The 15,521-nt window shown below is 47.1% G+C and overlaps 1 protein-coding gene across 1 annotated transcript; it reads left to right on the top strand.

Moving 5' to 3' along the window:
* The first annotated feature begins 4,488 nt into the window (after positions 1-4,488).
* LOC146340983 (vomeronasal type-2 receptor 1-like) lies at positions 4,489-14,452 on the top strand. The gene is made up of 4 exons (XM_084808244.1): positions 4,489-6,321; positions 7,409-7,697; positions 12,175-12,384; positions 14,109-14,452. The coding sequence occupies exons 1-4, from the start codon at positions 6,110-6,112 to the stop codon at positions 14,325-14,327; spliced, it is 930 nt and encodes a 309-aa protein (XP_084664370.1). The 5' UTR covers positions 4,489-6,109; the 3' UTR covers positions 14,328-14,452.
* The last annotated feature ends 1,069 nt before the right edge of the window (positions 14,453-15,521 follow it).

Raw genomic sequence — 15,521 nt, 5'->3', positions numbered from 1 at the left:
GTCCAACAAAATGGGGCCCCTGATTTGATTCACTCTCTTTAGGTAACAAGAGCTTAGGGATTACTTTTTAACAGGATCTTGGCTACTGTCTGAGCGGTGCAGTCAATTGCTTTTATCATTACTAGCAGGTACCGATAGCCATGAGTCTGGGGCAACTCTGAAAACTCAATTTGAAATCTCTGAAAAGGATAGTAAGCGCATGGGTGACTTCTCATTTGAGCTGGGGGCTCAAGCATTTTTGAATCATTTTTGAGGCACAAAGGGCAGTCAGCCACTGTTCTCAGGTCTTGGTCCAACCTGAAGGAGGTGCTATCTGCCTCGGGTGCACTCAAAATCGGGGCTTTTTTCAGAGGATACTGCGTCACGCACACAGGGCTATCCCTTTTTAAGAAAGATTTTAATTTGTATTATGCATTTGGTCGGGCAGAGGTTCTGTCTGCCTACACACATGGATTAACATTCTCTAAAATCTCAGTCCCTTTGGCCTCTGACACAATCTTGATTGCTTGAAGGGCCATTTGATAATTTGAGCCCTGCATTGCTGGCAGCTGTACTACAATCTGATTATCATGGAAGAAGATTTTAGCTTGCAGTTTTGTTAACAAGTCCCACTCCAAGAGGGCAACCAGGTATGCAGATGAAACTACAAAGGCATGTTCCAGTATGTTATTTCCAGTCTTCGTGAGGAGGGGCTTACACAGGGGCAATTTAGTTTGTTTTTTTTTCCTTTAATTTCTTCTATAGTTACATGCTTTCCACTTTCTCTTGCCGGGGGGCTTCACAGGGATCATAGAAAATGTGGCTTCAGTATCTACTAGGGCTTTACAGTCCTCGCCACCAACCCTTACTTTTACCTTGGGATTCTCCCGAGCGTTTGTTCTTAGGGTGGTGGCCCTTCAGCTAGACTCCCCCCCACTGGAGGACCCTGCCAGCATTTGGCAGCCTTCAGGGTGAGTCTCTTTTCTCTTTTCTTTCAGCTCTGGACAATCTTTCTTCCAATGTCTCTTCTCTCGGCAATACGCACATTTATTGAGCCCCGGTTGGCCCTTTCCTTTTCTGCCCCCCCCCCCGGTCACTTCTGTGCTCTCAAGCTGCTGTTTATATCTCCGCCCATGGTGGCTGCCAGCATTGCCTTTTCCTTTTTCCAGGAATGGCACTTTTTTATGTGCTCTCATGTGCACCATAGCTCTAAAAACTTCATGATCTGGGGTCTGATAAGGCTAAAGCAGGCGGTGATATTAAGGCTTGCTTCAATTTAAGAAAAGCCTTTTTTATTTTAATTGTCCACTTCTAGTGGGTAATATTTTTGTTAAAGCTTCATACAGGGGCTTCACCCCATTTTATGGCTACTATAGCCTCCCTCTTGTAACAGGCACACTTATCTTTTGGCTTGCCTGTTCTGCAAATCATGTTTCAAATTCTCTGTGCCATGCACCAGTTTTAACTCTTTGTTTTCTCTGCAAGTTAGGCTGTTTGCCATTGCTTCGACAGAGATTCGCTTGCTTAGATCTTCAACGACACACATTTGGGATAAGCTTTCTTTCTTTTTTAAGCCTTTTTGTCTGCTACTTTCTTCTGCCTTCTTTTATACCTTTTTCATATCATTAAAATCTAACACCATGACTGGAAAACATTTGTTTTGTATAGTAGGGCATGGTGGAGCAGATCTAACCATTATACTGCTCCTCTGACTGCATGGTCAGGGCCCATCAAAATCAAGGGAAGGGCGTTCTCATATGTGGAAAGAATTCCAAGCCACCATTTTTGCATCGGCAACTCCACACTGCATGAGTTTTGGCAGAGTGTCAGGCTTGCCTCTGAGCAAATGGAATGTCAGAACAGTTCAGATTTTGAGAAAGAGCTGGAACACATGGGGCAGGAACTTTCTTAGGCTTCAGAAACACAGCTGGGCTTAGAAGTATCACGGGAGAGTGGGGGACTCTCTCTCTCTCACCTCTTAAGAGAATTTGCTGCCCCCTTTTTAAAGGGAAACTAACTTTCGTAGTTTCTCTTTGAACTTTTTGAAGGCTGTTTCCTTTGTAGTCTATGAATCTCTAGAAATTTGTATCTGCATGCTTCATTAGGGTAAATGAAATCAAAGCCTTGGAAATCATAGAATCATAGAATAGTAGGGTTGGAAGGGGCTTACAAGGCCATCGAGTCCAACCCCTTGCCCAGTGCAGGAATCTAAATCAGAGCATCCCTGACAGATGGCTGTCTAGCCTCGTCTTGAATGCCTCCAGGGTGGGAGAGCCCACCACCTCCCCAGGCAATTGGTTCCATTGTCGTATTGCTCTAACAGTTAGGACGTTTCTCCTGATGTTCAGCCGGAATCCAGCTTCCTGTCACTTGAGCCCATTATTCCGTGTCCTGCACTCTGGGATTATTGAGAAGAGATCCTGGCCTTCCTCTCTGGGACAACCTTTTAAGTACTTGAAGAGTGCTATCAGAACTCCTCTCAGTCTTCTCTTCTCAAGGCTAAATATATCCAGTTCTTTCAGTCAAATGCAGCTTTTTATCTGAGTGTTGAAATCACAAATCAAACTGTACACTGAGCTGATCACAAAGAAACACACAATCTACAAGAACGGGAGTTTAAGGCTATGACAAGCCTCACAGTACTTTTTATGGCAAGTCTTTAACTGGCCAAAGTTCCAGTCTATGTGCAGAGTGCCTCTAACAAAGAAGGCTTTGGGCCATAAAGAAGGGATGTTTTTAACAAAAGCTCTGTGTCTCTTCATCAGTTCGAATGGGGAAGGTGTAACCTTACACCTCTTCTAGATTCCTCCACAGATAAGAACAGAGCAGTGCTGCTCAGCTTTCCAGCTGTGATGCTTTTCTTGTTTGTTTGTTTTTTTGCAAATCTCACTCTTTTGTCAGGTCCTCACAGACACCTTCCAGCCTCTCTGCTTGCTAAGGCTAAACCAGCCACGGCGAAGGGGGGTTAGGCAAGTCCCCCTTGACTCTGCTCTGAGTAGGCTGACAGAGATAAGCTCACACACACCCTGATATTTTAAGAATTTGCTCTGTCTTTGTTTCTTGATTTTGCCACAGTCTTTAAGTCGTCAAACAAATCTCTTTCTTCAGAAGTTGCAAATTTTTCAACTGCTTTTGCTTCTTCTAACAAACTTGGATACGGTGGCAGACAAACTGTCTCTGGAGGGCCCCCTCCCTCCCCCAACAACCTCTCCTCCCAACCTAACAGACCGAATCAGACGGGGGGGGGAGCTCAGGGCACCTTGGGCAGGGTCTCCCAGTCTTCAAGCTCCTTCCGTGGGGCTTGAATCGGGGAGATCAGGGGCTTTGGGCTTCACCTCGGAGCATACCATCATGACTTTACAATATTGAACTTTATATTCAACTTTTTCTCACCTTCAGTGGATTTTGGTTGGCACTCATCCAAATGCTGATAACCTCACCTTCCCTGAGGCAAATTTATCTCTTACTACTTGATTCAGACACCACCCGGGGTCTCTTGCCCCTGTGGTCCTTTGCCAGTAACACATTTACACGTTTACACTTCTGTAACTAAGGGGGATTCTTTCCACACCAATTTAACCAACTATCAATATAGGCGAATTGATCCCATTGCCCATTATTCACCACATTTTTATATACAGCATTTACAAGATTTACACCAAAGGATCCTATGTCTGGCCAACTAATTCCAAATGCTGGCCATTCCAACTGACAGAGTGTAACCAGCTTGCCTTTCGACATCTTAGTACACGGAGTCTGACAAACCTCAGACGCTTGACTTTGCTAAAGTTTTTTAGCATGCATCCCAAGGGAGTGGCAGAGCTTTCTGAACGGGAGCTACCCGCCCCCATTGTGCCTACCTCTGTTTGAAACCATACACGGAGCCTGACAAACCTCCGACACTGACACGGAGTCTGACAAACCTCAGACGTTTACACAGAGTCTGACAAACCTCAGACGCTCTGAAGGCAACTCAAACAGAAAGACAGAAGGGAAATCAAGTACTTACTCTGCCCAGCACCCTAGTGCCGTCTCTTCAGACCCGTTCAGCCTGGTTGACTCAATCAATGGAGTCCACGCCTTTAACCTCCTGGGTGTCCCGACCCCCGTTCTCTGGTGCCGTGGCAGACCTCAAAGGCGGTCCGGCGCGCCCCACAGGCACCTTTGCCGGTTCTGTCATTTGACCCCAGGGTGGTCCAAGGGACTCCTGACTGCTCGCCAGTTTGTTGCACAAAATGCTAGTTTCGCCCCCTGGAGGCTAGTCCAATTTGCCCCAAAGAGGAGAGTCAACTTCAGGCTGGGTCCAACTCGATTTTATTGTTTGCAAACAGTTCGACAAAGGAGCTCACGCTCAAAGCAGAGTCGACCCTGGGCAACCTCCGCGGTACAGTTTTATCACTTAGCTTGCATTCCTCAGCCAGCGTGTTACTTTTGATTGGTTGCCAGCGGTTTGCTTAGCAACCTTATCTTAGGGTTACTGTCTGCTCATTCCAGGCATGCGCAGCTCTTACAGTACTATGTGCTGCTTACGACACATACAATGGCTTTTAGGTTACATTTTTATTATACCCTCCTGCTGCGGAATCCAAAGGATCCACCGATCAGCCTTCTGTCCTGATTTTTCCGTGCAGCCATGAGAAGGGACAGAGCAGAGGGACGCGCTAGGAGAGATGCCCGTATACAGGGCCAGTCCAACTTCCGGAAAGGATCTGGGATCCAAAGGACCGGTTTGTAGTGGGATGAACTGCCGGGTGTGAAGAGAGCTGACAGCTCTGTGCCTTTGCCTGTGACAGGTCCTTCTGCACTAATTGCGCCACCAAGAGCTCCCCCGTCTCCCCATTTTAAGCTGGAAAATCCTCCTCCTTGGGGCAGAAGAACGTGAGGGGGGCCGGTCCCCTTTTTAAAAGATCCAAGCAAAACAGAGAAGGGGGGCTCCGAGATTAGGCTTTCCTTGTGCTGTCATCCTGCCTCAGTCCCTGAATTTTTACAAGGGGGCCAGACATCATTGTCTTTATCTTGCAACCCCCCAGTATTTTCCCACTGCTCCGTCTGAGGGAGATCCATTAAGGAGAGGCGGAAGAGTAGCACTAGGCCTTCGGTGTCTCAGCACTGAGGCCTCCTCTGTATGTGAACTAGCGCGCTTCAGTGGCCTTCAGTAATCCTCCCTCAGAGTCTCTCTCCTCCGGTCTCTCCTTCCCCCTGGCCCTGAGGGGGCCCACCTCAGAGTCTGTCGCTAATGTACTCTATATCTGTATGCTTTGCTTGACAAACTCCCTTGATGGCTCTTTACTGGCTATTTTCCCCACAGCTGAATGGAGTTAAATGGAAAATGGAGCTCCAAATTGGAGCTGTTTCTTGTGGGCCAGTAATTTGAACAGGCAGCTGAAGTAGAGAAAAGAAAACTTTAGTAATGAACTTGACAATCTTTTAACAGGGAGGGAAAAGATCAGTCCCGAGACATCGATATGTTATCTGAACGATCATATGTACACTGTCAAAAGAAACTAGCAGATGGACTGTTCAGCTAACAGGGAAACTTCCATCCGGCCTGCAAGAGAAACAAACATGCATTTAAGCTTAGACACACAGCTCACATACTATGGTGGCGCCAAGCATCACTGAGCATGACTCTGCCACACCCAGCTCCTCCCTTTCCCCAGTCACCTATCTGGGCTAATGCACTTTGGCACAAGCTCGGACTCCATCTTGGATTTAGGGCCTCAGCTCCACACAGGCCCAAGGCTGGACCATGACAACTCAAGTCCAATCTCAGAGCCTGTCTGCCCCACAGAGAAGCAATTGAAACTTTTCCCTCCTCCCTCCACTGTGCAAAGGGAGCTCAGTGCTGTGGGGCTGTGGCTATTTTGCCAGTCTGGAATTGTGGAAATGACAGTAATTTCTGATGAACCCCCATGGATTTCCGCCCACCCAACCAAGAACAAAGACATCCAGGAGAAAACATGCTTCATATAAAGATGTCCTTCCATGTGGGGCGGGGCGGTGTCTGATGACTTCAGGGCTGATCATTTCTGGCTACGCTCGAATTCCCCTGCTGGGGCCTGTATATTCAGCTCTTCTTCCAGTTCTGCCTGGTCGCTGACCTAGGAGGGAAGGTATCTCTGTGCCGCTGATGATTTCACTGCTGCTGCTCTGGATGGTGCCTCAGGCCACCCAGAGGATGCTGAGGACCACCTGCCTCTTGACCAGGCCTAAGGAACTGCAAGCCTATCACAGCCCTGGAGACCTCATTGTCGGAGGGAATTTACCAGTTGGCATGAATAATTATGAAGAGACTCAGGACTTTCGTGGTTTAGCACCACCAGAACTCCGCGCTTCTGCTTTGTAAGTCTCCACAAGAGGGATCTGGGACAGATGTTTTCCTGCTTAGCTTGCAGGTTAGAGGGCTCCTTCCAGGCTGATCCTAATTTGGCTTCAACCTGAAATGAGAAGCAGAGACCTGGGGGTTCTTCTCCGCCTGCATGGCAACATAGGAAGCTGCAGTATACCGAGTCAGACCCTTGGTCCATCTAGCCCAGTATTGTCAGCACTGACTGGCAGCAGCAGCTCTCCAGGGTTTCAGTCAGGAAGCTTTCCTGCCTTTTCTGGAGAACCCGGGCATTGAACCTGGGACCTTCCGCATGCAAAGGATGCAAAGCTTGTGCTGTGTCGCACTGAGCTATGTATGGTCCCATTCTAAGCTGGAGCACGATTCCTCTTTCCCTTTCTGGCAAGATGGATGGTGTGATGGTAGTGACACAGAAACCCTGGGGAATATAATTTCCAGAGACTGTGGGAGCCAAGCTCTGCTGTTGCATCTACTGCTGCACGGCGAAATATGTGGAAAGGTGTGTGTGTGTGTGTGTGTGTGTGTGTGTGTGTGTAAGGCAGAGAAGGGGCACTTGGAAGCTGGGATTTGTGCATTCAACCAATAGTTTGGGAGGGCACTTCATACTTTGTTCCACCAATACTGAAGTCGCTGGATTGTGTCCTCCTTGTAACTGAGTTAGGAATAAATAATTTTCAGGGTCTTGAGCCAGAAGCTGGCTTTGCAGTCTCCTCCTCTGAATCAAGCTGAGGGTGGGGGTGACCTAGGGAAGGTTGGCCATCATATCTCCCCTTCCTTGTGAACTGGGAGAACAGGTGACCTGCCCCTAGAGACTGCTTGGTGCAATGAGGGAAGGCAGAGCGAAACAATGGTTGTGGTTCATGTTAAGAGTTTCATAATGACCTAGAAATGCCCACCATTCCAGCCCCCGCAGACTTCATGTAAGACAGGGGTGGGGAAGGTTGATTTCTGGGTGAGCTGAAGTAGATGAGCAAACATTTCAGACTCACAGTTGGGTAATCATAGCAGCAACAAATGTCTCCCTCCCACCTTATACTGTATTATATCTTCACTCGCCTCCCATCATAACTCCCATCACTGCAGGATATTCAAGCACTACCAGCAAGTCCTGGCCTTGGCATTCGCCATGAAGGAGATCCACAAGGACACAATTCTCCTCCCCAACCACACGCTTGGCTTTCGCATCTATGACCACAGCAACATCGCAAGATGGATCCACTTGAACAGCCTGTCTCTGCTGTCCACACGGGGGCAAATGTCTCCTAATTATAAATGTGACAAGCAAGATGAGCTGCTCTCCGTTATTGGGGGTCTCGATTCCAAATCCTCAAGGGAGATTGCTTCCTTAATGGGCACCTTCAAGATCCCACAGGTGAGGGATTCATTTGGGGAGAGATGTGGGGGATCTGCAGACCTCAGGAACTCTAAGATGGAGAGGCCAATCTCTGAAGCCATTTCCCGCCATGCAGTGGGTGTGTTGCCTTGATTGTGGATGGTAAGAGCAGGAGGCCTTCTGACCTCGGCTAATCTGCCCAGTGATAACCTTGGTTGTAGCCAGGAGTGTCAGATGCCTATTGTTTGACTAGTCCCAAACAGCACTGGGTCTGTTACATAAGAAAATGCTTTGGATTGGGAGAACAAAATGGAGTCTTGCAACAACTTAAAGATTCACAAACAAACCTCCTGCTAAAGGAGGACAAGGAGATTGCAGAGAAGCTGTATGAATTCTTTTCATCTGTCTTCACTGCAGAAGATATAGGACAGATACCTGTGCCTGAATAGATGTTTTCAAGAATGGAGTCTGAGGAACTGAGAGAAATAGTGGTGACCAGAGTTGAAGTTCTCAACCTTATTGATACATTGAAAGAAAATAAATTCAACGGGCCCAGATGGTATCCATGCTAGAGTTCTCAAAGAATTGAAATATGAAATTGCTCATTTTCTAGCCAAAGTATGCAACATGTCCTTAAGATCAGCCTTTGTACCAGAGGACTGGACGATGGCCAATGTAACACCAATTTTTAAAACGGGATCCAGGGGCAATCCGGGAAATCTCAGGCCAGTTAGCTTAAGGTTTATTCTGGGTAAATTGGTTGAAAGCATTATTCAAGATAAAATTAGCAAGCCTTTAGTAGGACAAGCCCTGCTGGAAAAGAATCAGCACGGCGTCTGCAAATGTAAGTCCTGTCTCAGTAACCTTTTATTTATTTTATTATTGCATTTATATCCTGCCTTTTTTCCTCTTGCAAGGCACCCAGGGTGGCTTACATTATCCTCCTCCTCTCCATTTTATCCTCACAACAACAACCCTGTGAGGTAGGTTGGGCTGAGAGTGTGTGACTGCTCCAAAGTCACCCCGTGAGCTTCCATGACCGAGTGGGGACTAGAACCCGGATCTCCCAGCTCCCAGTCCAACACTCTTTCCACTTCACCACACTGGCTCTCGGGTTCTTTGAGAGTTTCAATTGACGTGTAGACAAGAGTGACCCATTAGACATCGTCTGCATGTCCTTCCAAAAATCTTTTGACAAAGTCCCCCATCAAAGTCTCCTGAGCAAATGTAGTGGTCATGGAAGAAGAGGACGGCTCTTCTTATGGATGCGTAACTGCCAATGGAGGGATGTAAATAGTGGGGTCCCACAAGGTTCTGTACTGGGATCAAAGCTCTTCAACATGTTCATAAATGGTCTGGAATTAGTAGTGTGCAGTGCAGTGTCCATCCCTGCTGATGGCAGCAAATTATTTGGGGTGGATAAAACATAGAGGGATTGTGAGGAGCTCGAAAAGGATCTCTCCAAACTGGGAGAATGGGCATTGAAATGGCAAATGAGGTTCAATGTAGGCAAATGCAAAGGGATGCACACTGGGACAAAAAATCCCAACTTCAAGTATAACCTGATGGGATGTGAGCTAGTGGTGACTGAACATGGGAACGGTTTTGGGCTTGTGGTGGGCAGCTTGATGAAAGTGTCAGCCCAGTGTGTGGCCGCTGTAAAAAAGGCAAACTCCATGTTTGGCATATTTGGACAAGGAACTGAGAATAAAACTGCCAATAAAGGATATTGTAGAGCTGGGAAAAGTGCAGAAAAGGGCAATTAAGATGATCAAGGGGCTGGAGCATCTCTCCCTGTCGCCCATGAGGGAAGGATACAACAGCTGGGATTGTTTAGCTTGGAAAAAAGGAGGGTAAGGGGAGACATGATAGGGGTGTACAAAATTATGCATGGTGTGGAGAATGTGGATAGGGAGCTATTTTTCAGCCTCTCTCAAAATATTAGAACCTGGGGTCAACCCATGAAGCTGGTTGGTTGGAGACTCAGGACAGAGAAAAGGAAGACCTTTTCACAGAGCGTTTAGTGAAACTATGGAATTCGCTACCACAACATGTAGTGATGGCCACCAACTTGGATGGCTTTAAAAGGGGGTTAGATGAATTTCTGGAGGAAAAGGCTCTCAATGGCTCATAGTCCTGATGGCTATGTGCTACGTCCAGAACCAGAGGCAGTATGCCTAAGTAGACCTGTTGCTGGGAAACATGGACGGGACGATGCTGTTGCACTTCTGTCCTCCTGGAGGCTTCCCGGTTGACAGCTAGTTGGCCACTGTGGGAAAGGAATGGTGGGCTTGATGGACCCTTGGTGTGATGCAGCATGGCGCTTCTTCTGTACGTGTGTTCTTGAACAAGGTGACACAAGACTCCTTCTTGATTTTGCTGCAGTCGGTTGATGAATTTAATTAATTCCTCCAGTGATTGTGGGAACCTGAACCCACCATAATATAACATTTGTCAGTGTTGTATGTATTGGGACACATTTCCATATAAAAGAGCTTCTGTTTCAGCCACACATCTTGGGATGGAAACGGAAAGTGTTCGAGTAGAGGAACTTATGGGCTTTCTGATTAAGACCCACTATCATTATGTCATGTTTTCCATTTTGTGTGTCCTAATGGATTTTGACACACAATGGAACTGTTTGACCAAACTATCCTATTGGGGGGGGGACCCTAAATCCCCACCACACTGACAAAGAGTCCTATTGCTTCAGTATAGTGACATGGGCCCCTTCAGGACAATGGCAAGAAACTGTGCCAAGGTTACCTCCAGGGCAGCCCTGACTTTTGGGTTGATATCCACAGTGGGGGGGGGGACCTTAAAGAGAGCTTCATTTCATATTAGATGTCCATGTTTCAAATGGATGTCTTCCTTCTGGATAGCACTTCATGGATCTGAAGCTGGCTGTAGCAGTCCATGGAAGATTATGCCATTAAAAATGTGTCAGTCTTGAAAGGAGCACAAAATTCACTGCACTATACTCACAAGAAAATCCTTCTTTCAGCTCGGTTATGGTTTGGCTGACCCTGTTCAGGGAGAAAAAACAGAGTTTCCTTCCTTCTACCGGATTGATACTAACGAACTTGCTCAGTATGTGGGCCTTGTCCAGCTGCTCCTGCATTTCCATTGGAACTGGATTGGTCTGGTTGCCTTAAATGAGGAGAGAGGTGAAAATTTCATCCAGACACTGACACCAATGCTCAAGCAGAAGGACATCTGTGTGGCCTTCACTGACATGTTCGAACCAACAAGCCCTCTCCTTTTACAACAAGCATATCTTGGATCTATTCCTAGTGCTTGGTTTGAACCCCAAGTGATTATTGTCTTTGGGGACACCAACGTTGTACTCATATTAAGAGTGTTCTTGGCTATTCATGAAGAAAAGACCAGGATCCCATTTAGGAAGGTTTGGATCATGACAGCCCATCGGGAAACTTCTGCGGAAAGAAAAAATTTATACAAGGCCAAAGACTTCCATGGTGCTTTGCACTTCAGAGTCCAAAGCAGGGATGTGCCAGAATTCACACATTTTCTCTGGGCCTTAAATCCACACCGACCACAAGGAGATGTATTTCTCCAACAATGGTGTGGAGTCACATTTAACTGTGACTTTCTGAAATCAGGAGAAAACTCTCCTTGGGGATGGAGGAACTGCACTGGGGAGGAGAAGGTACAGAACCTGCAGAGCCATATCCTTGCAGTGACCATGTCCAGTTACAGCTACAGTATCTACAATGCTGTCTATTCCATTGCACACACGTTACATGCTGTGTCCTCCTCTGTATCCAAACATGCATTGAGAGGGGGAGGCAAGAGGCTGCTGAATCTTCAGCCATGGCAGGTAACGTCCTCGTTGAGAGTTGACAATCTTATAATAGGTTCCTTGGTGGTTTCTCGGTGGTCTGATCCTGGAAGCCAAGGTTGATTCTAGGAGAAGGGTTTTTTGTCCAATCTAAAGGTCCCAATAGAGACATTCCACAAAGATATTCTTCCATGCCCATCGTTTCCCTTAAAGAGCACTAGGAAGTGAATAAAAAGCAGTGGAGACCAATGATGCTTCTGTGATAATCATGTATTTAAAACTGTGGCTACTGAGGAGGATGAATCAAGCAAGCTGTCATCCCAAATACATACTATTCTTATCCCACCCCTCATCTCCAGGAGCAAAAAACAGGCAGCTTCTCCACCCCCCCGCCCCATGTTCATTCTTGCCAGGCAGCATGAGGACACCTCAGGTGTTGTTCAACTTGATGGCACCACCCTACTGCTTCTGGTACACACACAAAGATAGGAACATGGCTTGTAGCAAGTAGACCCAAAGAAAAATGGGCAAACCACTGGGCAAGCATATTTGAGAAATTGCCCAATGAAGCCATCTGAATGCACCTTCAGTGTTCATCAAAACAATAGAGTAAAGAAAAGAAGAAGTCTCTAACTTGATGGCAGTCACAGAATGTCAGAAGACACCAGAACTCACTCACCATTACCCTGTTTATAATTCTCTCTTCCATTTCAGATTCTTGCCTCTTTGAGGAATGTCCGGTTTAACAACAGTGCTGGAGATGAAGTCTCTTTCTTTAAAAAGGGGGAGAGATACGACATTGTGAATGTGATTTTCTTCCCAAATGAATCTTTAGCTCACACCAAAGTTGGACAGGTGGATCCGGAAGCTCCACCTGACCAGGACTTCACCATTCATGCTGATGCAATCATGTGGGCTACAGAGGTGGGTTTGAAGTGAAACTCATGGGGGCAATACAGAATGCTGCAGTTATATATCTTGAGAAAGGAAGGTGTCTTCCTAGATGAGACCAAAGGCCTATTGAGCCCAGGGAGGGGCCCTTGTCCAGTGAGAAAGAACCATCTTTGTATGCAAATTCCCAGTTTGAGTCCTTGGCATCTCCAGGTATGGCTGGAAAAAGGCCCCAGTCTTAAAGCTTGGAGAGCGACTTCCACTCAGTGCAGACAATAGTGGGCGAGATATAGGGATGTAAAAATCCCTTACCTTGCTGTCCGGGGGGGGGGGCGCCGTGTAGGGGTGCACGAAAGCCACTTATGTGGTCTCGCAGCTTGCTTCGCGGTGGGGGGGAGGCGCTTTGCTGCTCCCCCCAAAGTTCAGGCTGGGGGGGGAGGCTTCCCTCCTCGCCCGGCCGAAATTCAGGCCGGGGGGGAGGCTTCCCGCCTCGCCCGGCCGAAATTCAGGCCGGGGAGGAGGTGCCTCGCCTCACCCAGCTGCGAAATAAAAAGTTAAAACAAAAAACAAAAAATGCCCCCGTGATAGGCTACGTGATGATTAACGTAGCCTATCACGGCTAGATCTGCAAATTCAGCCATGATAGGCTACGTTAATCGTCACGTAGCCTATCACAGGTGACTTAAAAAAAAAAAGAAAAAAGCACGTACGCAAATGGCGGCCCCCATAGGGAGCCGCCATTCGCGTTCCTTATTTGGTCGCTGTAGTCTACGTAAATCTTTACGTAGACTACAGCCAGCGACCAAATAAGGAACGCGAATGGCGGCTCCCTACGGGGGTTGCCATTAGCCGTACGCGCTTTTTTTTTTTTAAGTCACTTTTTTAAAAAAAGTTTTTTTTTTAAGCTGACTTTGCAAATCTAGCCGTGATAGGCTACGTTAATCGTCACGTAGCCTATCACGGGGGCGTTTTTTTTTTTTTTTTACTTTTATTGGAATGGCGGCGGCGGCAGCCGGTCGAAAGACCGGCAGCCGCCTCTGCCCCTGTTGAAGACCTGCCGACCCGCTGCCGGGACCCGCCGCCGGGACGGACATTCGGGAAAGGTAAGTCCCATCCTGGGGGGGGTGTGCGGGGGGTGGGGGTGTGTGGAGAATTTCTCCCTGAAACTACTTCGGGGGGCCTAATACGTTGGCACTCGGCCCCCTGAAGTTTCGGGGAGAAATTCTCCCCCATCCCTAGCGCCGTGGGGGGAAGCGATCCGTTCCTCCCCCACCGGAATTCTTGTCAGCTGCCCCACTCTGCATTGATTCTGGGGAGCCGCAGGCCAGCTCCAAAACCACAGCAGTGACTTTGGAGCTGGGATGCAAATACACCGTTTGTGTCCCTGTTTTTTCACACAATAGGCTACGTAAGATTAACATAGCCTATCATGTCAAATAGCAGGGACACAAGTGGTGTAGAGGACCCCTCACTGGGGTCTGTGGAGGATTTCTCCAGCATCCCTAGAGAGGCAGAGATAGGGTCTGATATAGTAGGAGGCAGCTTCATGTTTTTGCATCTGTATGAGCATGTATATCTCCATCAGCTTCCATTACGATGATTCTAAGTAACCTGCAGAAATCCAGAAAAGATTCAGACTTTCTAAACTCGTGATCCTATCCATTGTGTATTGGGAAACTCTGTTGAGTAACTCTGTCCTATTTCAGTGCAACATCCCTTGCATGTAAAACCTCAATTAATTCTGTCTCCCCTTTTAGGTGCCTCCCTCTGCGAGGTGTGTGGAACGGTGCTCTCCAGGGCACCAGAGAAAAGTTCCAGAGGGGAAGCCGGTTTGCTGCTACAGATGTGATTGTTGCCCAGAAGGGACGATTTCCAACCGGACAGGTAGCTCAAGCATTCAGAGCCTTGTTCAATTGCAGAGCATACTGGGGTTAGCATGGGAAGATCATGTGCAAGGAGAAGACACAGCCATTTAACCTATGAACAGTTTCTCCATGAAAACCATTGGGGATTCATAACTCGGTGGTTTACTGTTTTGCAAACCATTCACAATTTTCTGAAGAAACCTTTTGTTAAAATAATAAAGAATAATAATATCCTTAAATACTTGCCTTGGCTCACCTCTCCATGCATAGTGTTTTAAACACCATGTTTCCAATCTCGGTTGTTTGGGCATTAAACATGAAGCTGAACGGTGATTAGTTGTTGTAGCAATGGGAGCATGATACTCCAATGTCAAGGAAACTGCTGTTTAATCTATATTGATTCCTGTCAGCTATTTCCAAGCCTCTGCACCAACACATCTCCTCTGAAGAAAGTGCGTCATCTGAAGCAAATGCCTTATTTATTTATTTATGAATTTATTTGCCCATTCGGAAGGCGCTGCATGTGACAGGCTATGGTGATGTTCTTACCCTTAACAGTTTTCAATTTCTAGTTACACACTTCAGGTTTTTCTTCTTGCAGAATATGGAACATGGGTCTGCTAGCATGGGCTATCCTACACAGGTGAAAACGAGTGTTTTGTACCCATCCTGACTCTGCTCTTATGCAATATGTTGTTGAAACGTAAAGAGAAAATATGAAACTGGAGGCTGCACGCTTATATGGACAGTAAGCTAGGGAACTGACATTTCCGTCCCCTTCTTTGTGGCCTGCACTGTCTGTACAAAAAGAACAAGTATGCCAAGTTGAGATACTTTTGCTCATTCCAGATGCAGATCACTGTGTCCCATGCCCAGAAGATCAACATCCAAACAGCAACCAAAACCATTGTTTCCCCAAGAAGACCCACTTCCTTTCCTATCAGGAGGCACTGGGGTTCATTTTAGCTTCTCTGGCTCTTTTCCTCTCTCTGACTACATCTGTAGTGTTGGCCACCTTCATTCTACACCGTGACACACCCATTGTCAAAGCCAACAACCGAGACCTCACCTATGTCCTCCTTCTTTCTCTCCTGCTCTGTTTCTTCTGCTGCTTTCTGTTCATCGGTCGCCCCATGAAGGTCACATGTCTTCTACGTCAAACTGCTTTTGGCATCATTTTCTCCATTGCCATTTCTTCTGTGCTTGCAAAAACTGTCACAGTGGTTCTGGCCTTCAAGGCCACCAAGCCAGGAAACATGGCTAGAAAACTCTTGGGGAGACAACTACCAAACTGCATTGTCCTGG

Source organism: Heloderma suspectum, chromosome 6, assembly GCF_057233095.1.
Source record: "Heloderma suspectum isolate Gila_16-S chromosome 6, 16-S_ref, whole genome shotgun sequence".
NCBI lineage: Eukaryota > Metazoa > Chordata > Lepidosauria > Squamata > Helodermatidae > Heloderma > Heloderma suspectum.
Note: the sequence above shows the minus strand (reverse complement) of the source record. Positions and strands in the feature narration are given on the sequence as shown.